Source organism: Zea mays, chromosome 1 (assembly GCF_902167145.1).
Source record: "Zea mays cultivar B73 chromosome 1, Zm-B73-REFERENCE-NAM-5.0, whole genome shotgun sequence".
Classification (NCBI taxonomy): Eukaryota; Viridiplantae; Streptophyta; class Magnoliopsida; order Poales; family Poaceae; genus Zea; species Zea mays.
The window spans coordinates 254,175,926-254,203,203 of NC_050096.1; the positions used below are offsets into that span (position 1 = coordinate 254,175,926).

General features: G+C 53.0%; 2 protein-coding genes and 1 long non-coding RNA gene across 4 annotated transcripts; 2 read left to right on the forward strand and 1 right to left on the reverse strand.

Annotated features, from left to right (window-relative positions):
• The first annotated feature begins 55 nt into the window (after nucleotides 1–55).
• On the forward strand, nucleotides 56–18,359 carry LOC103643660 (factor of DNA methylation 1). Of its 2 annotated transcripts, none has more exons than XM_020546803.3 (7): nucleotides 56–454; nucleotides 1,136–2,050; nucleotides 2,247–2,425; nucleotides 2,554–2,643; nucleotides 2,712–2,996; nucleotides 3,083–3,286; nucleotides 17,869–18,359. In XM_020546803.3, exons 1-7 carry the CDS (start codon nucleotides 244–246, stop codon nucleotides 18,094–18,096), a joined length of 2,112 nt encoding a protein of 703 aa, XP_020402392.1. In that variant the 5' UTR covers nucleotides 56–243; the 3' UTR covers nucleotides 18,097–18,359. The 2 variants fall into 2 exon arrangements, with proteins under 2 accessions (XP_020402392.1, XP_020402393.1); XM_020546804.3 differs by having other exon boundaries at nucleotides 1,157–2,050.
• LOC109943521 (uncharacterized) lies at nucleotides 17,311–18,091 on the reverse strand. Its single transcript, XR_002266453.3, has 2 exons — nucleotides 17,810–18,091; nucleotides 17,311–17,732 (listed from the first exon to the last, which is right to left on the reverse strand). It is a non-coding gene; the product is annotated as an uncharacterized lncRNA (long non-coding RNA).
• Nucleotides 18,360–18,588: 229 nt separating the features above from the next.
• LOC100280460 (acyl carrier protein) lies at nucleotides 18,589–27,058 on the forward strand. Its single transcript, NM_001153380.2, has 2 exons — nucleotides 18,589–18,991; nucleotides 26,644–27,058. Exons 1-2 carry the CDS (start codon nucleotides 18,779–18,781, stop codon nucleotides 26,839–26,841), a joined length of 411 nt encoding a protein of 136 aa, NP_001146852.1. The 5' UTR covers nucleotides 18,589–18,778; the 3' UTR covers nucleotides 26,842–27,058.
• The last annotated feature ends 220 nt before the right edge of the window (nucleotides 27,059–27,278 follow it).

The window sequence follows — 27,278 nt, forward strand, 5'->3', positions numbered from 1 at the left end:
TTAATATAGAGAGTAAACATGACTATAGATGATTGTGATATAGAATAGAGAATTTTAATGACAAGGCCAAAATAATTTTGTCAGGATAGAAATTTAGGTAGTGTTTGGATGTAGGGACGAGAAAGAATGAAAATAGATGAGATGTGATCATTTTAACTTGACATGTGTTTGGTTTGAAGGTCCAAAGTTAGATTCAAGCAATATTTTTAAAAAATAGTGGATGGAGCCAGCACTCAAAAAATAATGGACAATGTCAATTCAAGGTTGATCTTATCTCATCCCTGGTTCACACCGAACCAAACATGTCAGAGTAATATAAGTGCGGATAGCCAGTCTTTCTCTAGTCTCTACTACGACTACGCCAGGTGTCTAGGTCGCTGCCGCCCTACGCCTACGGCAGGTGCCAGGTGCCCAGCTCTTGTTCGGCCCGTACGCCGGCGAGGAGCACCACCAGGTACGCCCAGCCCATTGGTCTTTCCTTTTCTGCTGTTCGAAACCGAGTACTCAAACCCTAACTTACCATTGATCTAATTACAAGTGCATATATGCATGTATTATGGCTAATAACTTCGATCGTTTTGCAAAAAAAAGTATCGTCTCCTTTCCTGGTCCGGTGAGTACCCAAGTGACTCGACACCTTGAATCTGCGTTTCACTTGTTTCCAAAAGAATGATTCGGAAATGGGACTAGTGTGCATCCGGAATCGAAAATGGGATGGGACCAAGTCTCTTGTAGAAATACGGTTTATGAATAAGTCTCCAAATCACTCGTTGTACATAGATTCTGCTGTCATCCTTCAAACTGAACTGATATTTTTAGCGCTAGACAGCGCGGATTCACCATTTGATGAGTGGGAGATACGTGTAAGATTCCCCACATTCTGAGCAGTTAAGCAACTTTTTTAATCCGGTAAATGATGTGATGTCCAAATCACCAAAATCTACACCGTACAAAGAAGTAGGAAGTTGATTGGTCTAAGAAGAAAATGAAATTGCTCCCTAATGTTGCTGGATCCAGTTGCAAACTTCCTACAGTAATGTTTCATTTGATGTCCAGCTGACAGTGTTATATTTGTCAGTTACTATTGTTTAGTCAGTAGGTAATGCCGCCCGCTTTTCCATGTGTTCACCCATAGGATTTTGTCCCATTTCTCCAGTTCCAATGGAACATAGCTCTGCAGAAGATTCAGACATTAGCGATTCAGATATTGCTGAGCACAAGGAGGAGATTTGTGCCCAACTCCGAGCAGGGAAATTGAACGTGAAGCGTGGTGAGGCCTTCCGCTGCCCTTTCTGCCCTGGCAAGAAGAGGCAGGACTACAACCTAAAGGATCTACTGCAGCATGCCACAGGAATAGGGGCTGCTTCTAAGCGCAGCGCCAAGGTGAAGGCATCACACCTGGGGCTTGCTATGTTCTTGGAGAAGGATATAGCCAGCACGTTGGAGCAACCATTGCAAATTGTTCCCTACAAGCCAAAAACTCCAAAGGATGAAGAGATCTTTGTGTGGCCATGGATGGGCATTGTGGTTAATTTGCAGTGTGAGTTCAAAGGCAAAGAATGTTCCAGGGAAAGTGAAGAAAGGCTAACAGCACAGTTCTCGCGGTTCAGACCCCTCCAAGCCACAACCCTTAGGGATGGAAAGAACCAACAGTTTTGCGCTATCGTCAAGTTTGCTAAGGATTGGAGTGGATTTAAGGATGCAATGGCTTTTGAAAATCATTTTGTACTCGAGCAGTACAGTAAGCCTGATTGGAAAAAAAGAAATTGCAGAAAGGACGACCTTTATGGATGGCTTGCAAAAACAGATGATTACAACTCACCTGAGCCAATTGGGGAGTATCTAAGGAAAAATGGAAATCTTAGAAGTGTTGGTGACCTGGAACGAGAGGGTCTGAAAGAAACTGGCGAGCGTGTAGCTCATTATGCTCGCCAAATTGACGCAACAAATAAACATATGAGTGAACTGGAGCTGAAGAACAATCAGAATGCAATGAAACTTGATAGGATGTTGGAGGAGAATGATCGATTGGTTGAAGAGCACAATGAAAGTATGTACAGATATTTTGGTCTTGCACTCGTTTTTACATCATATATAGAATACTAATTACTGAATTGTATTACATGTTTTCTTTATGTGGAAATTTGGAACACAAAATCTGAATGGCTAAATATACTTGGATGCAGCATATTGTGGTCATGTGTTCTCTGAAATTGCTGAGTTTGTTTTGCTCCTTTGATCACCAGGGATACTAAATATGCAGAAAGATGCTCGTCGAAATTCTTGGAAAATAATTAATGACAATATTAGATTGCATAAAGAACTGGAAACCAAGAAAAAAGAAATTGGCAGGAGACACGAGGAACTTGAGAAGTTGGTTATGAACAGTACTAACAGAGAAAAGCTTGAAGCGGCAAAAGAAGAGGTAGGTCCTCGTTATGTTTTTCAATACTGTTGGATGTTCCTGATTTCCTGGTTTTATCACAAAGCTTTCATCTGTTTCTTATTCAATAGTATATTTGTTCATATGTATGCTATTAAATGCTCTTACAGATTGCAAAGGAGAACAGGCTTCTCGATTTAGCAACCCTAAAGAAGAAGGAAGAAGATGAGAAGTTCTTAAAACTTGTAAAGGAACAAGAGGTATTGCATTCCCACTATTTTGTGCATTTATATGGTGAAAATTCCTTCTAACTGGCAAAAAACTGCAGCAAGAGAAAGAAAATGTCAGGAAGATGCTATATGATTTAGAAATGCAGTTGGCTTCCAAACAAAAACTTGAACTGGAAAGAGAACAGTTGAGGGGGAATCTTGAGGTATGGAAGCATATGGGAAAGGAAGATGCAAAATCGAAGGAAATGCTCGATAAGTTGCATGAAGCACTGAAAGAGAAAGATGAAGAAATGGATCATATTGATTCTATAAACCAGACCCTTATTATTAAGCAACGAAGAACCAATGATGAGCTGGAAGAAGCCAAGAAAGAACTGACTACTGTATAAGCTCTATACTAGCGACTCAGCTTCTTCAGTCAATTGTTCCTTTTTTTTCTTTCTCTGAGCACAATTTACTTGCTATGTAGGACCTACTTAATATGTCATCAGCTCGATCCATTGTTGGTGTCAAAAAAATGGGTGAGCTTGACAAGAAAGCTTTCATTGTCTCTTGCAAAGAGAAAACAGCAGACGAGTTGTCATTGTCAATTCTGTGCTCGAAATGGGAAGATGAGATCAGGCAACCAGAATGGCATCCTTTCAAAGTTATAGATGTTGGTGGACAGGCAAAGGTGCTTCATTCCTCACGGCTCGATACTGTCTCATTATCCCTTTTTGTGTAGTTTCTTGCGGTGGTTTGAAAATGGGTAGCAGCAGCTGGTTTACTTGTTGATTGCATAAAGAACTGGAAAATAATTAATGGCAATATCAGATTGACAATAATTAATGACAATATAAGGTTCTGGAATTTTTGGGGGTCAAATCGATGCATATTTTCATTTAATTGTACTCCCTCTGTCCCAAAATATATTTCGTTTTAGACTAAACTTTCATTAATTAATTAATCTATGTGTCGGGTACCGTAATTAGGGGTATCCCCAACACTCCTAAACACGGCTGGTAACCACCATCAGCACAAACCGCAAAGACCAATGGACGCGGTTCAGGTCAAGGCCTCGTCTACCAAGGGACGCGATCTCGCCTCGCCCGAGGCTGGGCTTGGGCGGGAACAGTAGTCCCGGATGAATTCACGCCTCGCCCGAGGGCCTCCTCAAGCGACGGGCGCGCCCTCGACTCGCCCGAAGCCCAGCTCAGGCAGGCTTCGTTGTGAAGCAACCTTGGCCAAATCACCTCACCAACCGACCGTATCGCAGGCGCATTCAATGCGAGGATCGCCTGACACCTTATCCTGACACACGTGCCTCAGTCGGCAAGGTCGAAGTGACCGCAGTCACTTCACCCTTTCGCTGACCGACCTGACAGGAAAACAGCACCGCTCGCCTCACTCCGACTGCTGTGCCACCCACCAGGGTGAGGCTGACAACAGCCGAGTTCAGCCTCGAGCGCAACAGGAAGCTCCGCCTCGCCCGACCCCAGGGCTCGGCCTCAACCTCGGCCTCGGAAGGTGATCTCCGCCTCGCCCGACCCCAGGGCTCGGCCTCAACCTCGGCCTCGGGAGGAATCACGTCCTCACCCGACCCCGGCCTCGGCCTCAGGAGAAGTCTCCGCCTCGCCCGACCTTGGGCTCGGACCGACCGCGCCACGGGGGATACATCATTACCCTACCCCTAGCTAGCTCAGGCCATGGGGGAACAAGACCGACGTCCCATCTGGCTCGCCCCGGTAACAAGTAATGATGGCTCGCCGCGTGCCTCCATGACGACGGTGGTTCTCAGCCCCCTACGGAAGCAAGGAGACGTCAGCAAGATCCCAGCAGCACCGACAGCTGTGCTTCTACAGGGATCAAGCACTTCTCCGACGGCCACGTTATCGCCTACGCAGGGCTCAAGCACCTCTCCGACAGCCACGTTGGCATGTACACAGGGCTCAGGCACCTCTCTGCCAGACACGTTAGCGCATAAGCTACACCCCCCATTGTACACCTGGACCCTCTCCTTGCATCTATAAAAGGGAGGTCCAGGCCCTTCCTGCGGAAAAGGAGGAGGGTCGCGCGGGGGAACGAGCTGACGAACAGGCTCACTCTCTCTCTCTCTCTCGCGAGCGCTTGTAACCCCTACTACGAGCACACCCCCCTGGTGCGAGATAACACGAGCCGCGCTTTCCCCTTGTGTTCCATCTTGCGCCAACCCATCTGGGCTGGGACACGTAGCGACAAATTTACTCGTCGGTCCAGGGACCCCCCGGGGTCGAAACACCGACAGTTGGCGCGCCAGTTAGGGGCCTGCTGCGTGTTAACGAACAACTTCCCGTTGAGTTCCAGATGGATAGTCTCCAACAACCTCTCAGCCTGGGACGCTGCTCCGCTTCGGGAGTCTCGAGTTCATGTCCCTCGACGGTAGCTACGACATGGTACTCCTCCCCCCGTAGCGCGACAGCGACAACGACGGCCGTCAGCTTGCCCGGCGGCGGCGAACTCGACGACGTCTTCCCCCCGTGGCGGAAGAGCAGCATCCGGGTTTGTCCCGTCACCCTCCTCGCCGCAGGAGGAGGAGACGGGGCAACCGTGGCCAGGCAGGAGGCAGCATCTCGTCGGCTGTCGAGCGAGTCGACGACGCCGGCACCCCAGCGGGGGACATGTCGGGCATTGTCCTCGCGCCTGAGACAACGACGAGTGTCGTTTCCCCGCAACATGCCAACCCCAAGCGGACAGATGACGCCAGCACACTCGCGAAGGGCTTGCTGGGCGTTAGCCTCGTACCTGAGATAACGGTGCAGTCCGTCCCTGACGCGACTTCGTCACCGTCCATCGATCAAGAGGTACCGTCCGTTTTCCACCATGTGCCTTTTAGATTCAGTTTCGATCCACCAAGCTACCCCGCTTCGGTGAGCGCTTTCGTAAAGGCATATCCTAACCTTCCGGGGTACCATATGTGGTCATCTTGGGACCGACTGACGGCCGTCTCAACCTACAGGCCCTCGAGTTTCGAGGAAGAGGATGGTCCCGACTCCGGTTGGGATTTCTCCGGGCTCCGCGATCGCAGTGCCGTGCGAGACTTCATGACCGAATGTGACTACTGCCTCTCCGATTGCTCCGATGATGGCCACAGCCTTGATGACGAAGGTTGTGGCCCAAGTCGCGAATGTTTCCACGTCGATATAGGGGGTCACGACGAAGGCAACCACCTCGGTATGTCGGAGGATGACGATCCCCCTGGGCCTGCTTCTCGCGTTGACATCCCGCGGGAGCTAGCTGTGGTCCCAGTCCCTGCGGGGGGTCAGGACACAGCTTGAGCAAATCCGCGAGATGCAGGCCAAGCTCGACGAGGAAGTAGGGCAACTTGTGCAGCTCCGGCAAAACATCGAGCAGGAGTGGGCAGACCGAGCACTCGCCGGAGAAGCGCGTCATCAGGCTCGGGACGTCCAGCGCCGTATCGTTGACGATGCCAGGGCAAGGCTGCCCCCGGCCTCCAGCGGGGTCGGCCAGAATCTGGCTGCAGCGGCGATACTGTTCCGAGCAATGCCGGAGCCATCCACCACCGAGGGGCGGCATATCCAGGGAGAACTCAAGAATCTCCTGGAGGATGCCGCAGTCCGACGGGCCGAAAGCTCTGCCTCCCGAAGGCAAGGGTACCCCCCGGAGCATCGCGCAACAACTTCCCGACTCATGCGGGAGGCCTCGGTCCACACCGGGCGCACGCGGGACGCGACGCCTGCAGCCCCGGGTCGCCTCGGCAACGAGCACCACCGCCGCGACCGTCGAGCCCGCTTCGACGAGAAGGTGCGTCGAGGCTACCACCCCAGGCATGGGGGACGCTACGACAGTGAGGAGGATCGGAGCCCCTCGCCCGAACCACCGGGTCCGCAAGCCTTCAGCCGGGCCATACGACGGGCGTCGTTCCCGACCCAGTTCCGAGCCCCGACTACCATCGCCAAGTACTCAGGGGAAACAAGGCCAGGGTTGTGTCTTGCGGACTACCGGCTGGCCTGCCAGCTGGGTGGAACGGACGATGACAACCTCATCATTCGCAACCTCCCCCTGTTCCTCTCCGACGCCGCCCGAGCCTGGCTGGAACATCTGCCTCCCGCGTAGATCTCCAACTGGGACGACCTGGTCAAGGCCTTCGCTGGAAACTTCCAGGGCACGTACGTGCGCCCTGGGATCTCCGAAGCTGCCGCCAGCAGCCAGGGGAATCCCTACGAGAGTACATCCGGCGGTTTTCAAAGCAGCGCACCGAGCTGCCCAACATCACCGACTCGGATGTCATCGGGGCGTTCCTCGCCGGCACCACTTGCCGCGACCTGGTGAGCAAACTGGGCCGCAAGATTCCCACCAAGGCGAGCGAGTTGATGGACATCGCCACCAAGTTCGCCTCTGGTCAGGAGGCGGTCGAAGCCATCTTCCGGAAGGACAAGCAGCCTCAGGGACGCCAGCAGGAAGACGTCCCCAAGGCGTCTGCCCAGCGTGGCACGAAGAAGAAGGCGAAAAAGAAGTCGCAAGCGAAGCGCGACGCCGCCGATGCAGATCTTGTCGCTGCCGCCGAGCACAGGAACCCTCGGAAGCCTCCCGGAGGGGCCAACCTGTTCGACAAGATGCTCAAGGAGTCGTGCCCCTATCACCAGGGCCCCGTCAAGCACATCCTTGAGGAATGCGTCATGCTTCAGTGCTACTTCCATAAGGTCGCCCCCCCGGCGGAAGGTGGCAAAGGCCAAGACAACGACAAGAAGGAGGGCGACAAGGCAGAGGAGTTCCCTGAGGTCCACGACTGTTTCATGATCTACGGTGGGCAAGTGGCGAACGCCTCGGCTCGGCACCGCAAGCAGGAGTGCCGGGAGGTCTGCTCGGTAAAGGTGGCGGCACCAGTCTACCTAGACTGGTCCGACAAGCCCATCACCTTCGACCAAGGCGACCACCCCGACTGCGTGCCGAGCCCAGGAAAGTACCCGCTCGTCGTCGACCCCGTCATCGACAACGCCAGGCTCACCAAGGTCCTCATGGACGGGGGCAGCAGCCTCAACATCATCTACGCCGAGACCCTCGGGCTCTTGGGGATCGATTTGTCCACGATCCGGGCTGGTGCGGCGCCCTTTCACGGGATCATCCCCGGGAAGCGTGTCCTTCCCCTTGGACAACTCGATCTGCCCGTCTGCTTCGGAACTCCCTCCAACTTCCGAAAGGAAACCCTCACGTTCGAGGAGGTCGGGTTCCGAGGAACCTACCACATAGTGCTGGGGAGACCGTGCTACGCCAAGTTCATGGCCGTCCCCAACTACACCTACCTCAAGCTCAAGGTGCCAGGCCCCAACGGGGTCATCACCGTCGGATCCACGTACCGACACGCGTACGAATGCGACGTGGAGTGCGTGGAGTACGCTGAGGCCCTCGCCGAGTCCGAGGCCCTCATCGCCGATCTGGAGTGCCTCTCCAAGGAGGTGCCTGATGCGAAGCGCCACGCCGGCAATTTCGAACCGGCTGAGGCGGTTAAGTCTGTCCCTCTCGACCCCAGCAACGACGCCTGCAAGCAAGTCCGGATCGGCTCCGAGCTCGACCCCAAATAGGAAGCAATGCTTGTCGACTTTCTCCGCGCAAACGCCGAAGTTTTTGCGTGGAGTCCCTCGGACATGTCGGGCATACCGAGAGATGTCGTCGAGCACTCGCTGGATATCCGAGCGGGAGCTCGACCCGTGAAGCAGCACCTGCGCCGCTTCGACGAAGAGAAGCGCAGGGCCATAGGCGAGGAGATCCACAAGCTGATGTCCGCAGGGTTCATCAAAGAAGTATTCCATCCCGAATGGCTAGCTAACCCTGTGCTTGTAAAGAAGAAAGGTGGGAAATGGAGGATGCGCGTAGACTACACTGGTCTAAACAAGGCATGTCCGAAGGTTCCCTACCCTCTGCCTCGCATCGACCAAATTGTGGACTCCACTGCTGGGTGCGAAACCCTGTCATTCCTCAACGCCTATTCAGGTTATCACCAAATCAAGATGAAAGAATCCGACCAGCTCGCGACTTCTTTCATCACACCTTTTGGCATGTACTGTTATACTACTATGCCATTTGGCTTGAGGAACGCAGGTACGACATACCAAAGGTGCATGAACCACGTGTTCGGAGAGCACATCGGTCGAACGGTTGAGGCTTACGTCGATGACATCGTTGTCAAGACGAGGAAAGCCTCCGACCTCCTCTATGACCTTGAAACGACATTCAAGTGTCTTAGGGCGAAGGGCGTGAAGCTCAATCCCGAGAAGTGTGTCTTCGGAGTCCCCCGAGGCATGCTCCTGGGGTTCATCGTCTCCGAGCGAGGCATCGAGGCCAACCCAGAGAAAATCACGGCCATCACCAACATGGGGCCTATCAAAGATTTGAAAGGAGTACAGAGGGTCATGGGATGCCTTGCGGCTCTGAGCCGCTTCATCTCGCGCCTTGGCGAAAGAGGGCTGCACTTGTACTGCCTCTTAAGGAAGACCGAACGCTTCACTTGGACCCCCGAGGCCGAGGAAGCCCCCGGGAACTTAAAGGCACTCCTTACAAATGCGCCCATCTTGGTGCCCCCCGCTGCGGGAGAAGCCCTCTTGATCTACGTAGCCGCAACCACTCAGGTGGTCAGCGCCGCGATCGTAGTCGAGAGACGAGAAGAAGGGCATGCACTGCTCATCCAGAGGCCGGTCTACTTCATCAGTGAAGTGCTATCCGAGACCAAGATCCGCTACCCGCAAATTCAGAAGCTACTGTACGCAGTAATTCTGACGCGGCGAAAGTTGCGACACTACTTCGAGTCTCATCCGGTGACTGTGGTGTCATCCTTCCCCCTGGGGGAGATCATCCAGTGCCGAGAGGCCTCGGGTAGGATAGCAAAGTGGGCAGTGGAGCTCATGGGCGAAACACTCTCATTCGTCCCTCGGAAGGCCATAAAATCCCAAGTCTTGGCGAATTTCCTGGCGGAATGGGTCGACACCCAATTGCCAACAGCTCCAATCCAACCGGAACTTTGGACCATGTACTTCGATGGGTCGCTGATGAAAACAGGAGCAGGTGCTGGCCTGCTCTTCATCTCACCCCTCGGGAAACATCTCCGCTACGTGCTGCGCTCCATTTCCCGGCGTCAAACAACGTGGCCGAGTACGAGGCTCTGGTTAACGGGTTGCGCATCGCCATCGAGCTAGGGGTTTGGCGCCTCGACGCTCGTGGCGACTCGCAGCTTGTCATTGACCAAGTCATGAAGAACTCCCACTGCCGCGACCGGAAGATGGAGGCCTACTGCGACGAAGTTCGGCGCTTGGAAGACAAGTTCTACGGGCTGGAACTCAACCATATCGCTCAACGGTATAACGAGACTGCGGATGAGCTGGCTAAAATAGCCTCGGGGCGGACAACGGTTCCCCCGGACGTCTTCTCTAGAGACATACATCAACCCTCCGTCAAGATCGACGACACGCCCGAGCCCGAGGAGGCCTCGGCCCAGCCCGAGGTATCCTCGGCTGCCGAGGGTGAGGCACTGCGCGTCGAAGGAGAGCGGAATGGGGTCACGCCTAACCCGAACTGGTAGGCCCCGTACCTGGAATATCTCCTTCGAAGAGAGCTACCCCTCGACAAGGCCGAAGCTCGGCGACTGGCGCGGCGCGCCAAGTCGTTCGTCTTACTGGGTGATGAAAAGGAGCTCTACCACCGCAGCCCCTCAGGCATTCTCCAACGATGCATATCCGTCGTCGAAGGACAGGAGCTATTGCAAGAAATACACTCGGGGGCTTGCGGTCACCATGCAGCACCCCGAGCCCTCGTGGGGACGCCTTCCGACAAGGCTTCTACTGGCCGACCGCGGTGGCCGACGCCACTAGGATTGTACGCTCCTGCCAAGGGTGTCAATTCTACGCGAGACAGACGCACCTGCCCGCTCAGGCCCTGCAGACAATACACATCACCTGGCCGTTTGCTGTGTGGGGTCTGGACCTCGTCGGTCCCTTGCAGAAGGCACCCGGGGGGCTTCTCGCACCTGCTGGTCGCCATCGACAAATTCTCCAAGTGGATCGAGGTCCGACCCCTAACCAGCATCAGGTCCGAGCAGGCGGTGGCGTTCTTCACAAACATCATCCATCGCTTTGGGGTTCCGAACTCCATCATCACCGACAATGGCACACAGTTCACTGGGAAGAAGTTCCTGGACTTCTGTGAGGACCACCACATCCGTATGGACTGGGCCACCGTAGCTCACCCCATGACGAATGGGCAGGTGGAGCGTGCCAACGGTATGATTTTGCAGGGACTTAAACCGAGGATCTACAACGACCTCAACACGTTTGGCAAGCGGTGGATGAAAGAGCTACCCTCGGTGGTCTGGAGTCTGAGGACGACGCCAAGCCGAGCCACGGGTTTCTCGCCGTTCTTTCTAGTCTATGGGGCCGAGGCTATCTTACCCACAGACTTAGAATATGGTTCCCCGAGGACAAAGGCGTACGACGACCGAAGCAACCAGGCCAGCCGAGAAGTCTCATTGGACCAGCTCGAAGAGGCTCGGGACGTGGCCTTGCTACACTCGGCGTGGTATCAGCAGTCTCTGCGACGCTAACACGCCCGAGGGGTTCGGCCCCGAGGCTTCCAGGTGGGAGACTTGGTACTTCGGCTGCGGCAGGACGCCCGAGGGCGCCACAAGCTTACTCCTCCCTGGGAAGGACCGTTCATCATCGCCAAGATTTTGAAGCCCGGGACATACAAGATGGCCAACGATCAAGGCGAGGTCTACAGCAACGCTTGGAACATCCAACAACTACGACGCTTCTACCCTTAAGATGTTTTAAGTGGTTCATATACCTCGTTCTCTTCACATACACAAATAAAGTCTAACCGTCAAAGAAGGGTCAGCCTTGCCTCGACAAAGCCCGACCCTCCCTCGGGGGCTGGAAGGGGGGAACCCCCTCTGCGTCAAATTTTTTCTCGGAAAAAGTCTTTTGCTAGAACGTCTTTCGTGCTTTTCGACTGCTTCGATAGCGGGATCCTGAAAACGACGAGAGTACACATAAGCGGCAAGGCCAACCGAGCCGAGGGACTCCTACGCCTCCGGGATACGGATACCTCACTCACCACCTTCCGCGATAAGTAACTCACGCTCGGATAAGCGATTCTGCTGCCGAACAAGTCCTAACGCTCGAAAACTTTTCTGCCAGAACGATTTTCGTGCCTTCTCGACTATATCGATAACAGAATCCTGCGAACGAGTAAGAGTGCACGTAAGCGGCAAGGCCGACCGAGCCGAGGGACTCCTACGCCTCCGGGATACGGATACCTCACTCATCACCTTCCGCGAAAAGTAACTCTCGCTCGGATAAGCGATTCTGCTAACGACGAACAAGTCCTGATACTCGAAACAAGAGGAAAGGAAACGCAGCTTTATAATACGACAATAAGTTGTTTAGGCCTCGACGGCCGCAAAAAACATACGCATACTACAGACAAACTGTTCCTGCAGGTTCAGACATCGGCTGAGGGAGCAGTAGCACCCTCTGCGTCGTTTCCACCTTCGGCGGAACCTGGCCCGGCCTCGGACGGCGACACGGGCGGAAGGATCTCCACCTCGAAGGAGGACGCCAGCACCGCGCTTGGGCCATCGCAGCCAGGGTCTCCGCCAGGGCCCTGGCCCGAGCAGACACCTCGGTTGGCCGCTCCGTAGCCACAGCCAGTTGTCCCCCGAGGACCTCAGCCCGGCTCACGGCCTCGGCAGCGTGACTCCGGGGTTGGTCCCGCTAGCGGACGACCTGGCCAAGCTCCAGCCGCCGCCGCTGCACCTCCTCGACCAGGGAAGCCACGTGCTCTCGGGCCGACGAAGCCTCTTTTCGAGTCGACTCCGCCTCTGTCCACGCCGACGCCGCTGCCTCCGGCTCCAGCTCATCGCAGAGCGGCCGATGGTTCTAAAACTGAGCAAGAGAAGCCTTGAGCGGCAAGGCCGACCGAGCCGAGGGACTCCTACGCCTCCGGGATACGGATACCTCACTCGGCACCTTCCGCGCAAGGCAACTCACGCTCGGTTAAGCGGTTCAGCTAGCCGACAGGCGAGTCCTAGTGCTCGAAATGAGGGAGAAACACGGTATTACACTCAAATACCCAGACGTTCAGGCCTCGACAGCCACAATGAACAAACACCCATACTCAGGGTGCCATTACAAACGGAACTCCGGTTCCACTCCCGCGGGTATGAACAACCTCTACACCAGAGGGCCTGCGGGACAACAAACTCCGGGTGGCTCGCCGGCGACCGCTGCACCAACAGCGCGGCAACGACCTCCGTCTCGGACGGCAAGACAGCAGCAGCGATAGCCCCAGGGCAAACGATACCGCTGGAAGGCCCTCGTTCACGTCCCCTCACGGGGGACGAGAACCAGCCATTAAAGCCAAAGAGCCGGAGGCCCGGAGCGCAGGTGGCACTGACAGTGTCGTCGGCGGAAGCAACCGCTTCGGTAGAGGCAGCCTCACCTATGGCGACCACCACCTCAGCACCGATGACGGCAGCCACCTGCCCACCAACACCGCACCAGCGAGCGGCGGCCGCCCCAAAGCGCACCGGCAGGTCCTCACTCCCGTTCTCGCCACGAGAACGAGAACGAGACCATCCCAGAACACGAGTACCGCCCTCGCGACGTACGACGTGTTGTGCAGCCAACGGCGCAGGGAGGACCTGGACGTGGCCGGCCCGCACACGGCACAACCGCCGCCTGGGGTGGAGGACGGACAGTTGCACCCTGTCCAAGCAGCTGCAGTTCGCCTTCCTCCGCATGGCTGGGGGACGCCTCCTCCGCACAGCTGGAGGATGCCCCTCTCCCCCGAGCGCCGGAGGAAGAAGCGGGTCGCCGGCCCACGCGGGAGGTAGAACCGGCTCAGCTCGCCCTCCGCCACAACAAGGATGATGAAGATCCTTGAAACTGAGGGCGGGGCAGAGGCCGCAACCCGACTTGCTTCTCCCCACCACCAAACTGGTGGTCATCATCCTGGATGACCATTGGCGAGGAAATGCAGCCGGGCTGCATGATGAAAATCCTTGAAGCCGAGCGATGGCTGAAGGGTGCCAACCCCCGCGAGGTCGTGCTCCTCCAACAGCAGCAAGACAAAGGCAACGCGGGTGCTCCCCATCCGGGGGCTCGGAAGGTGGAAGGGCGCGATGCATGAGGGGAGTGCGAAGGCATGGCTACCGCCCGGGGGATCGATCCCTTTTTAAAGGCGGCTCTCCCCACTCGCATCCTCAAGCGTCACGGGCAAAGTCTTCACTGACGTGCTCCGTGGTCCTCCCCCTACGACACGGGGGCTGGGTCCCACACGTCATGCAAGCTGACCCGAAACGGAAGAAGACAAACTGCCGCACGCGGAGCGTGTAACCGCCCCGCGGTTACAAGCACTCCTCCATCCTCACCGAAACCAGCGGTCGAAAGGGCGGACCGCCATGCAGGTGGCATGCAACCGCACTGCAGTGGCGCACCCCTTCGGCTTCGTCGCATCCGGCATGGAGGCCCAGGCCCACACGTCATGTAACCGGCGCGCCGGTTACTACGTGCAAGAAACCGCACCGCCACCTGCGCCAATGCCGCGCCTTCTCGACTGCGGAACCGGTGCCGTGACTCGAGGCAACCCTGCGCATGGCCCAACAGTGCCAATCGAGCGCAACGATCACGGGTCAGTCAGCCGCGGGAGGAGGCGTAGCGATTTATATGGCCAAAAGTGGATCGGCAGTAATGGCGGCAGCAGACAAGCGGAAGCAGCGGTCAAATCGCCCGCAGGCTCGCATCCCCTCCTGGAGCGGCAGGGGAGCCCTCTCCCACGGCGTGAAGACGACGCGCCCGTGTTCCGTTCCTCGAACGACTCGTGCACGCGGCCGCCCCGCGAACCGCCCGTCCCGTCGCATTAACTCCGCGACAAGGCAAGCAACACCTTTGGCAGGCGAAGCGGGCGTCGTTTCACCTCCGCCATAATGACCGCGTCAAAAAAAAGGTGCGCCACACCATTTAAATTCATATCATTTTCCTCTTCCCCTTTCTCTCTCTTGCTACAGGGACCGGGAAAGGGGATATTTCGAAAGGGATCCTTCTCCACGAAGGAAGCGGGCCCCGAGCCCTCCTACTGATCAGGGGTTCGAAGGCTGGCCCCTCTGAAGGGTTCGACAGCCGCCCAGAGCACTCGTGCTCCGCGCCCACTACTGATCAGAAGTTCGAAGGCTGGCCCCTCGGAAGGGTTCGACAGCCGCCCCAGAGCACGCAGAGCGAGGGATGACTCTGGGTACGTCCGTTACATGGTCGAGGCTCGGGCTACGCTCCTGAGCTACTCTAGGACATTTACGAGACCAGCAGGAGCGATTTTGTAACGGAATCCCACCAGAGGGAGGCATCGAGCCCTCGGACTCTATCGAACGGGTCCGGGTCCGGCAAATCACCTGCAGGTACTTTTGGAGCGCGCCTCTGGGCCACTAGCCGACCCTTATCGAACGGCGCACGAGTGTCTACTCGGATTACCCGTTAGCAACTCACTGGAGACACCATGTTCGGTGCCCTCCGAGGGCAACATGGCGCTTTTCCCCTTCCTCCTTGCGGAAAGGCGACGAAGGGGCGTATAATAAAAGTCGAGACAGTCCTTGATCGTCCTCTCGCTCCGTGCAGAGGCTCGGGGGTTGCTCTCGCAACCCGGCTACGGCCAAACCGTTGACAACGTCAACAAACCAGCCTAAAAACTCGGAACCTGACCATGCACCCGGGCTACGGCCGGGCCGCATGAGGGAACAACCAGACAGGCTGAGGCGTCACGAAAGGCATTAAGACCTCAAAGGAGTCAAACCACTCCTCCGAGGCCTCGTGGGCTACACCCGGCGGGTGCGCTCGCGCGCACCCACCGGAACAAAGTGTAACCGAGAAAGGCCGGCCCCCACGCAAAAAAGTGCGGCAAAGCCTCCAAGCGAGTACCAACACTCCCTTTGAGGCTCGGGGGCTACTGTCGGGTACCGTAATTAGGGGTACCCCCAACACTCCTAAACACGGCTGGTAACCACCATCAGCACAAACCACAAAGACTGATGGGCGAGGTTTAGGTCAAGGTCTCGTCTACCAAGGGACGCGATCTCGCCTCGCCCGAGCCCAGCCTCGGGCGGGAACAGTAGTCCCGGATGAATTCACGCCTCGCCCGAGGGCCTCCTCAAGCGACGGGCGCGCCCTCGACTCGCCCGAAGCCCAGCTCGGGCAGGCTTCGTTGTGAAGCAACCTTGGCCAAATCGCCTCACCAACCGACCGTATCGCAGACGCATTCAATGCGAGGATCGCCTGACACCTTATCCTGACACACGTGCCTCAGTCGGCAAGGTCGAAGTGACCGCAGTCACTTCACCCTTTCGCTGATCGACCTGACAGGAAAACAGCGCCGCTCGCCTCGCACCGACTGCTGTGCCACCCACCAGGGTGAGGCTGACAACAGCCAAGTTCAGCCTCGAGCGCAACAGGAAGCTCCGCCTCGCCCGACCCCAGGGCTCAGCCTCAACCTCGGCCTCCGAAGGTGATCTCCGCCTCGCCCGACCCCAGGGCTCGGCCTCAACCTCGGCTTCGGGAGGAATCGCGTCCTCACCCGACCCTGGCCTCGGCCTCAGGAGAAGTCTCCGCCTCGCCCGACCTTGGGCTCGGACCGACCGCGCCACGGGGGATACATCATTACCCTACCCCTAGCTAGCTCAGGCTATGGGGGAACAATACCGGCGTCCCATCTGACTCGTCCCGGTAACAAGTAATGATGGCTCCCCGCGTGCGTCCATGACGACGATGGTTCTCAGCCCCCTACGGAAGCAAGGAGACGTCAGCAAGATCCCAACAACACCGACAGCTGTGCTTCTACAGGGCTCAAGCACTTCTCCTACAGCCACGTTATCGCCTATGCAGGGCTCAAGCACCTCTCCGACAGCCACGTTGGCATGTACACAGGGCTCAGGCACCTCTCTGCCAGACACGTTAGCGCATAAGCTACACCCCCCATTGTACACCTGGACCCTCTCCTTGCATCTATAAAAGGGAGGTCCAGGCCCTTCCTGCGGGAAAGGAGGAGGGTCGCGCGGGGGAACGAGCTGACGAACAGGCTCACTCTCTCTCTCGCGAACGCTTGTAACCCCTACTACGAGCACACCCCCTGGTGCGAGATAACACGAGCCGCGCTTTCCCCTTGTGTTCCATCTTGCGCCAACCCATCTGGGCTGGGACACGCAGCGATAAATTTACTCGTCGGTCTAGGGACCCCCGGGGTCGAAACGCCGACACTATGAATGTATTTTGTATGTATGTCTAGATTCATTGTCAGTCATTCGAATTTGGGACGGAGGGAGTATTACTTATGAGCTACAGATTTAGGAATTATTGAATTGATTATGTTATTTCAGTAATCCATGAAAGCAAGGTGTGTTTTATTTGTTAACATGTGGACTGAACTAGTTTGTTTCCTGTTTTTCATACCATTGTTTGTCTGCTTGTTTGTGTGTTGCTGCTGCGACTTGGATGTTAGTCGATAAGAAAGCGTCGTTTGAGTTTGTAACCTCCACATTGTGGCTTGTGGGAATAAGTACTAGAAACACTCTTTTAGGGCAATCATTGTGGAAGTCCTGTGCTTGCAGTATTCTTTGGACATCAGATATGTAACATACTTAGATATTATAGCATGTCTGTGACATTAAGATTGCAGAATGCTCTTTTGAACTGAATGAATTGTAAATACCATTGATCTTTTTGAATAGGATGTAAAAGAACATTTTCAGTTTTGTAATTCAGGAAGAAAGCCGGTTTGTAAGCAAACATACAAAAAGTTTGAAATAATTTTACTGGAGCCAACTGTTACTGCACTTCCTTGAGAATATTATTCATCTGTTCTGGATTTAATTTTAACCGAATTATATCCCAAATAAGTCAACTTTCAAGTTTATCTTGTGTGCATTGATCGGGTCACTTTGATTGCTCAGACAGTAGCCAAGTAATTGTTTTTAGCATATTCTTTGTGCTTCTGCCATCCAACTTTGTCAACATTAGTACTTCCCACAATTAGCACTGCAGTATTCTTCTTTTCCAAGAATGTGGTGTGAAACCATTTCGGTTTGACACTTGCACTGGAATTCAATACAAGCTCTGCAGGAAACAGAAAAAGAACTTGTCACAGGAAAATCCCGTCTGAAGCTGACTCTTGCTTGAAATGCTTAGCTAACCTGTGGTGAAGCATGCTTGGCCTGCTTGCTGTGTCTAAAACACTCACTCGATGGTGCAGGAAATAATTCGGGAGGATGATGAGAAGCTGCAAGCTTTGAAGGCTGAACTGGGTGTGCAGGCGCACGATGTGGTCGTCAAGGCCCTTCTTGAGATGAACGAGTACAATCCAAGCGGCAGGTACCCCATACCGGAGCTGTGGAACTTCAAGGAGGACCGGAGAGCACCGATGGGCGAGGCAGTAGCCTACATAGTGAAGCAGTGGAAGGCGAACAAGAGGAAGCATTAGGCGGGCCTGATGCCTGATGGCCCTTGTGCCATTGGTTCCTGGGTCGATGTCCCTGACAGTGAGAGCTGAGACCCTGATCCCCTGACTTTTTCTGCTGATGGAAGACCTAGTACCAGTAGCACTACTAAAAAAATTGTCCGATCTCTTGGACGGTTAGATTGGCTATGGCACCTAGTGCAATGATCTATATGTATAAAAAATATCTGTAGTGTTTAATGATTTTACCAGAACTAGATAAAGATTATAGAATATTTATTATTATACCTGTTGTGTTGGAAAGTGAACGTGGAGAGAGAGCGTTACGGCTTCCGGAGAGATCAGCGTAGTTTCTGTGCGCGTCTCGAATTCCGACAATATCTCACCCGAGGCCCAAAGCCTTGTTGAGCTCCTGAAGCGAGGAGTCCAAAAGTAGGCCCAAAATAACATTTTCTCCAACAAGGCCCAAACAGGCAAATCCAGTCTGGTCTGCTGCTGGCGTCACCGACCGCAGGCAAATATTCCCTACCGCAACGCCAGCCGCACGGGAGAGAACCCGGGAGCCGCCGCCCTGCCCTGCCTTCCGCTGCCGCGCCCGCAGTTTCCAAATTCGTCTTGCTCCGCTCAATCACGCGAATACCTGACCTCCTCCGTTCCTTCGTCGTCGCTCCCGGTCGCAGTCGGCCTAGCGAAGGAGCAGCGCAACATGCAAACAGTACGGAGTGCGGTGCTGCAGCACCTCCGGCTCCGCGCGGCGGCTCCTATTGCTGCACGTGGAGGCGGCGGCGGGTTCGCTCGGAGGATGAGCGCGCCGGCGGGCCAGGAGGGCAGTAGCGGCAGCAGCTCCGAACTGGAGAGGGACATCAGGACGCGCGTCGTTAACCTGGTCAAGAAGTTCGACAAGATCGACGCCGACAAGGTGGGTTCTTGCGTCTTGCCTCTGCTCAATGTTCTATCCTCCCCGTTTCCTCTTCCATACTTCTTTGCTTGTTCGTGAGCCTGTGCTCTTGGTTCGAATGGAAATGGTTGGCTTTTTTACCCACCCAAATTCAAACTCTCACGACCTTGGATGAATCCTGTCGATAATGGCCGGCACTTAAATTAGGTGGTTGCTATATGTGAGCAGTGAATCTTGTTGGAAAATGTGCATGTTAGGCACACTAACTAACATTTCTACATTCAACTAAGATAGCATATACCAACATAGGATTACTATTAGCCGGGGCGGAGCCAGGATTATAATATAAGGGTGCCGACCAATTCATCAATATTATATGATGAAAATATATTATATCATGTTACAAGTTTAAGTACTCGATATGGAATGCGAATTCTAGTTCTTTATAAATTACCTTAGTCCATGAGTTTATTTTCTAGCTAATTAATATACTGAACTAAAGTTATGACATAGTAACAATATTAAAATAATAAAGACGATATAATGATGAATGTCCGATTGATGAGATTCAACTGTTATATATTGGCTATAGTATTCATGAGACGTCTAACAATTTTTTTGAGAGAATCCAAAATTTCAACTAGCCTCGAGGATCCATGAAAAATCATCAACTTGCATAGGTACATGTCAAATTAGTCGTGTAAACAACAACTATCAGATAACAACTTTAGTTGAAATTTGTAGATTTTATTATCCACTAGATCTAATGTAGTATGTATATAAGTTACCCATATTTGGATCTAGTTTTTGTAGTCTCTGCGGACGTCCCAACTGCGGCATGTGGTTCTGGTGAATGGTGATCGACGCAGTTAGCGCTCATTCTGTTGCTTCGCGTGATCAACTTCTCTAGACTTTGGTTGTGAGGCTATGTCATAGGCAAGTCAAGTGGTCAGCGGCAATCGGCAGCTGCCCAGCGAGACGATAAGATGAATCATAAAGGAGTGAGGTTTAGATATCAGCGTCTGCAAGCAAATTAGGTTTGACGTCTCGTGCCATCAATTGGTCATTCAACAAATATTTTATCTTATATTTTTTTTGTCTCTTTTAGACTTTGGTTGGCTTACTACAAGAGTTATGGATTATATATTACTAACCACTATATTAAACCTTTGATTAATTATATTGACAAAATTTCGAGTACATATATTTAGACTACACAACATTTGGAGTATATATATATGTATGCCGCAGCCTTGGGAGGGGCCATGGCCCCTGCCGGCCCCCTTGGCTCCACCCCTGACTATTAGACCTACAATGCAGTAGAAGAAGAACAACGTCGATGTAATAGGGGTTGAATGTTTTTGTGTAGCAGCAGCAACATGTTGGCATGTCCTCATTAAGTTTGTTTTTGATCAACACTGCAACAACATCCGTGTCTCTAGTCTCTACGGTATCCATCTGTGCGGTGATGAAAAGCCGTAACACCAGTATGCTAGTATTGTACACGCATTGTGAGAAACGCCGATGATGTCTTGTACTCTTGTGCACCCCACAACCTTAGGATGACGTCTTTGAAGCATGCCAGCCCCTTTTTATATATAGAAAACTCTTACTAATGGGATTTACCCTAAGGTCTCGTTTGTTTCCTTTCATTTTAAGGAATTGGAATCTTACTAATAGAATATGCTATTTTTTTAGAATGTGGGGGGAGTGGAGGGCAAGTGAAGAGAATAGAGGGGGCCGGAGCTGTTACAGCGAGCGAGCACAACATGTGTGGGAAGGTGGCGTATGGTGAGACCCTAGGGGTCGAACTCCATAGAGCAGTGGTTGTCACTAGTGAAGCGACGAACCGAGAGGAGGGGATGAGTCAGACCGAGAGCAACAAGGACGTCGTTAAGGCAGAATGGTCCAGGAAGAACTGATGCACCTACTGAGGTGACTGGGAGAGTGGAACCGTTGCCTACGACGATGGAGGAAGGATGTGAGGGGTGTGGTGGATGGGAGTGGAATAACGAACAAGTTGTGGGAGTGGTGTGGAAGGAGGCCCCAGAGTCGACCACCCAATCGGTGGGAGAGGGAGATAGTGGGGAGGCCGTAGGGTGCGCAGAGAGAGCCAGAGGAGGAGCTCTGACGTGGTTACTGGGAGGGGAGGGAGGGAATGAGGGCTCAATGGCCAGGGAGGCAATCACTGCACGGGGGAAGACAAGGGGTCCAGACACGTGACAGCCGACCTGGGGGTGGAGTTCGACGCAGTCACAAAGGACAGGGCTCATGGTGGGATCGAAGTGCACGAAGGTGCCCCGGACAAGCTGGCCATCGTTGAGAAGGACGCACGCAGCCATTCCGACGGAAACGGGCGGAGACAGGGAGGAAGTGGCGCCGACGGCCAGGGCAAAAGCACGGCCGTGGTAGTCAGGAGCCACGGGAGCAGCGGGCGAGGCAAAGCTCATGTGTGGCGGGGGTGACGCCATGGAACCGGGACGTAGCTCAACCGGCGCAGCGAAGCCGAGGGCGAGGATGGCCACTGTGTCACAGAAGCAGGGCGCACAAGGGGTGAGCGGGCTGCACGGCCACGACAGCTGCTCCGGCCAGGCCGACCCACTGCGGCAGGGCAGGAGGGCGCGCAGGGGGAGCAGGCTGCTCCGGCGAGGCCGACCCACTTGCGGCACGGCTGGGAAGAGCGGGCACGGCGTCGGGGCTAGCGCAGCGGGATATGGGCCAGACGGCGGCCGGCGGTGGACGACGAAGATCCGGCGGGCAGGGACCGGTGCAGGAGGGCCGCGACGCTGCTAGGGCTGGGGCGCGGTCAGCCGGTGCAGGGAGGTGCGACTTGGACAGCTGCCGAAGCACGCACTACGGCAGGAAGGGCGCGACCGGGTGCGCGGCGTCGGGCGTTGCTCGACACAGGTGAGGCAGGGGCGCGGGCCTCCTGGCGGGTGCTCCTGGCGACGCCTTGGATCCGTGCGCGCCGGATCCGCTCGACGCCGGGTCGGAGGGAAGGAGGCAGGGACGCGGCCTGCAGGGGGCGGCACAGGGCGCGGCCGCCGGGGGGCGGCGCGGGCCCTGTCGGAGCAGGGGCGCCGGGACCCTGGCGGCGCCCTGGGGCGGGCGGGCGCGACAGAGGGCGGCGGCTGGCCGGCTGGCTAGGGTGGGGGAGAGGCAGCCGACGGCTGGGAGGAGGGAGGGAGAGAGGCAGCCGACGGCTAGGTGGAAAAAAACTGCCGGCTGGGAGGCTGTGGTACCATGTAGAAGTGAGGAAACCCTAACCCTAGGATAGGGTGGGGCTTTATATTAATAGCCATGAGTTGGGCCTGGCCCATTACAGAGGGGCAAGAGAGTAAATGTACCCAAACCCTAATACAGTTCTAACAATATAAGCCTATCTCAAATTCATTTGGTGATAGATGGAAATTGATTCTATAGATTTACATGTTATTTTTCCGATGTACAACTTATAGCACACTCTTCTACTTGCTTCGCTATAACATAAATGTAGTATATAACTATCTCTCTCATATGATTTAGGATAATATACAAATATATTACATATATAAATATATGAACTTAATTAGTTTTGCCTAAATTATAATTATTAAAATGGAATTCAATTCCAAGGAAACAAACGGGGCCTAAAGGTTTATTAGTGTTCTTATAAATCATTTGCTAATGGGCTTTTTTCCTAAAGAACTATTAGCATTCTCATGGGCTTTTATCCTAAAGAACTATTAGCATTCTCATGGATCGATTACCTCTTCAGGATATATTCAACGGATCAAAAGAATGATATATCAGTGTAGGGCTGAGGCTGTTAGAATGTCAGCTGAAATGGGCTCATAGCCTACAACGCATCAGACAATCTAAAACAAGAAGTCTCGAAACTATTGTGCATAACGATATTCCAACATCCTTCTCAGTTCCTGGAAGATATCTCTGAGACTCTGACATCCTTGCAAAGATATGCTTCCTTCAGTCATCGCTTATATGCATGCCTCCTTTTGCAATAGCAACCTGATCCATAAAACAAACCATAGCAGGCAGGGTGCAACTCAAGAAGTTGTCTCTTTAGCGAATCTGTTATGTAAAGATTTCTTTACGATGGGACTGTGTAACGAAATCTTTTAGGACCAAATAATCTGTCACAACAAGTCTACATTGATGAAAACGATGAACTGACAAACTTTTACTGTTTCTGTTATGGTCGCTATATCGGTGAGGGATTGGAGAGGGAATTCGATGGTTGGAGCTGTTCACAGGGCGCCGGCCAGGAGCTTCTGCTCACGGCCGAGCAAGAGGAGGGTTTCTCCCTTCTAATTCTTGTCTGCTTTATTTCTCATCCATTGATTACATAAATAGGCCGGCTGACCGCCCCTATCTAGCTAGAGATCCTTATCCCGCACCGTCCGTCGAGGGCCCCGCCGCGGGCCCGTCCTCCTTGCGCTCCCCTGCTGCGCCGCGGCCAGAAGCGACGCCCAGCGCGCGTCAGCGCCCTGCACGAGACCCAGGCCCCCGTCAGCCAGGTCGTCGCGCCCTGCCCCTGTGCTCGCGACGCCCGCGCCCAGGACGCAGACCCGTGCTCCAACCGTGCCGCCACCCTCCATGGACCACTTCCACACCGCCGCCCTGCAGAACGTCGGCGTCGGCGCGCCGGACGTGGCCGCCCATGCCAGAGCTGCCGTCGGCCTGGCCCCTGCTGGCGCTACCGTGGGTCCAACCCCTGCTGGTGCTATCGTAGCCCCTGCTGGCGCAGCCAGCACCGACATCGACGCGCGCTTGACCGTGCCCCTGGCCGCCATCCTCTCCTCGCCTAGCGCCACTACTGCGGCTAGCGCCCGCACCGCCTACCCGGCGTGCACAGGCGCCCTCACCGGTCTTCCATCGCCGACTCGCCTCCCCAGGCAGCCGCCCCCTGGGTTCTCCACCACCCGTCCGCTCGTTGCCGATGTCACTTGGGCTTCCACGACCCTCCCCACCGACCCCACCATGTCATCGGCCATCGCAGCTATCCAGGCTGCCCTGGCCGCCTCTCAAGAGCGCGAGCGCGCCGCGTCCTGGGCACTGGAACAAGAGCGCGCCCTGGCCACCACACTGACCGCCCAGATGGCCACTGCGCAGCGTCTCGCCATCGGCCCTCCTCCGGTCGACCAGGGGACACCCCCGCCCACCCCAGATGCTCCCCACGCCTCTGGACTCGATGCTGACCACATCGCCGCTCTCCATGCCCAGGCGGCCGAGCAAGAGGAGGGTTTCTCCCTTCTAATTCTTGCCGACTTTATTTCTCATCCATTGATTACATAAATAGGCCGGCTGACCGCCCCTATCTAGCTAGATATCCTTATCTCCTTAAAACTCTCAACAAACTACTAACTGATAACCTTCCTAGATAATCTCAACTAATCTTCTAATCTTATTTCTAACTATCCTTATCTAATCCCCCTTGGAGGGCCCATGGCTGCTGCTGCGCAGCCCCTCCGTGGCCCTCCTTAGGCCCTGACAGTTTCACTGATGCCTCTTTGAAATAATCGGCACAACTGTTTTCCACGAATTTTAGACTAATAGACTGTCATAATCATTGCTGAAAGGATCAGGTTCATCAGTAATATCTATTAATGCATATTCTAGTCCACATTGATATGTTGTCCTGTAGCAAGTCCAGCGAAATAACTTCCTTTATAGTGTAAGGAGCAGAAGTTTGGAGCGCGTCCTTTTGTCACATATTATTTCCATTATGTCATGCTTGGGTAACATTTCTGTAATTGCCTGACCACTAAAACAAGATACTAAAGTTCTGAGAACTTATAGTATTGGCATTCACATTTTCTTGCAAAGCTTCTTGTTCAATTTAAAAGAGTATCTGTCCGTAATATGGTTAATTGGTTTGGTCGATAGGCTAACTAGCGATGGCGTAGTCTCCCTCACAAGGAAGCTCTGAGTAACCCTTTAGTGTACACAAGGAAGCTCTGAGTAACCCTTTAGTGTATTGGGCAGGGGCGACGCCACATTGCCTTACCCTGGTGTACAGGCACCATAGTAGTTACAAATCTTATTAGCAAATTGATTAATATTTACTGTTCATGACATGATTTTTTTTACAAATTGTTGTGGTGGTGCACCACCTTGATTTTACTGCTAGCTTCGCCCCTATTGGGCTTAACTCTGCTCTAATTACAAATGATTGCTGCTGGAGCTCAAAAGGTAGATGCAGCTCTAACTTCCTGACCGACAAATCTGCTGCTTTCTCTTCAATCCTTCAAAGCTAGGAACTAACTGAAACAAACTCTGAACAAGACGAAAACAAACTACTGAACTCAAACCAACTTGAAACAAACTCAGTCACTTGTGGATGATAGTTGTTTCTTGCATCACAGATGACAGATCACACTTGGTCTATGTCGGTGAAAGGATCCACATCAGTGGTATTATTTTTTGTATAGACTATAGAGTATATTTGAGATTCTTAACTTGAGAAATTAACTGATGATGACTGATCCTTCATCGGCAAGGTCATTAGTAGGAGGTCAGCATGTTTAACTCCAATACCTAATTTGAGAAGGGAGCAAGCAACTCAACTCTGGGCTAATGGGGTTGGATCTCTTGGCACATTTACGTTGACAAGAGATTGTGTAGGAACTAGGAACAAGAGGAGCACACGAGGGTAGTGATGGCAGGTAAGAGGAGGGGGTACAGTAGTGCAATGACCAACAAGGCAACTGTGATGGAGCCTGTTGGAATTTAAGCTTAATGGAATCATTTGATATGTTTCTTTTAGGTCTGGTTTCATGGAAAGACCACACGATGGACACAAATACAGCTCTATATGGCAATTAATTTGACATAGTACATCTTGTTGTCATTGACAAAATATTGTACAGTAAGTCAGCAGTGTGGCTCCCACGATAATATGCAATAAACAATGGAGTTAGAACAGATCGCTTGAAATTCAATTGTGATTCTAGCTATGGATTTTCAGCACATTGGTTGTTCACGTTGTCAGAAATATGCAAAGTATAGGTTTTTATGAAGAAAATGACAATTAATGCCTTCAATTACAGATTAGATTATGTATAGGAGAAGTCAAAAGAGTTGTCCAATAACATAAGTTTAGCTTAACAATTTTTGTGATCGGAGTATGTCACTGTTATTTTGAGTTAATAAAGTTAAAAGGGAAATTTATACAGAACAATTCTTGCTTGAAATTTTCCTAAAAAACCAAGAAATACTGTTTACAATCTTAAAGTTAATGCTGCATGGAAAAAAACAAGATGCTAAATTAAGTACACAACATTGAACCAATAATGCATTGGGATCTAGCATTTCAAAGAAACGTTCGGCATTGTTGAAGTGCATCACAGCTGAGGGGAGGTCATGTGAGACTGAGAAGTGAATGCATTGTAATTGCTGCGATGCATCGTAGCAGTAGCGTAATTGTTTTTAAGTTACTGGTTCCAACGTGGAAAAAAAACTAGTGCATTTGGAGTATCATTTTAATGAGTATGCTAGCTGCAAACTATGGATCATATTTCCTCTTTATAGGGGTGCAAATTACCCATAGCATCTAATCAGTATATATATAGCCCGATTCTAGTGGTTGCTTACTGAGTGACTTTACGAATTGCACATCAAGCGGTTTGCATCTGAGCTTTGGCCCCTCATTTTCACCTTGTAAACGCTTGCAGGTGACCGAGACTGCAGACTTCCAAAAGGACCTGAGCTTGGACAGCTTAGACCGGGTGGAACTTGTTATGGCCTTTGAACAAGAGTTCTCCGTTGAGATCCCTGATGACAAGGCTGACAAGCTGACCTGTTGTGCGGATGTTGCCAAGTACATCATATCCGAATCTGAAGCGAGTGATACAAATGCCGGTGGATCCTGAGGGACAGATGAAACCGAGTGCAATGTTTCTTTTTCTTTTTGTGTGTGTGTTTATCATAACGAGTCTGGGTTACAAAGGACGATCTATGCGCATGATTTCCTTTTAATTTTTTTTTCCAGTATGGAAGGAAATGCTGTTCCAATGCGTTTATATTGTCTGTCAATACTGTGAAACTATCTCTATCTCGGTTGTTTGTCACAAAGTGAAGTTTTTTCTATGTCGATCATGGTTCATGTTCAAGACTTGTACATTGTACTGGATTCTATTAGCATAGCCAATGCTATACGTTTTCTGTACACTGGTATTTCTTTTTTTTTAAAAAAAAAATCTCCTACAGTGGATATTTTTGTTTCTTTTGACCGCTGCTGTCCAGAATATATTTCCGACCTATGGTACCATCAATTGACAGCCCCCAAACGGTTGGCAGGCATGCGACG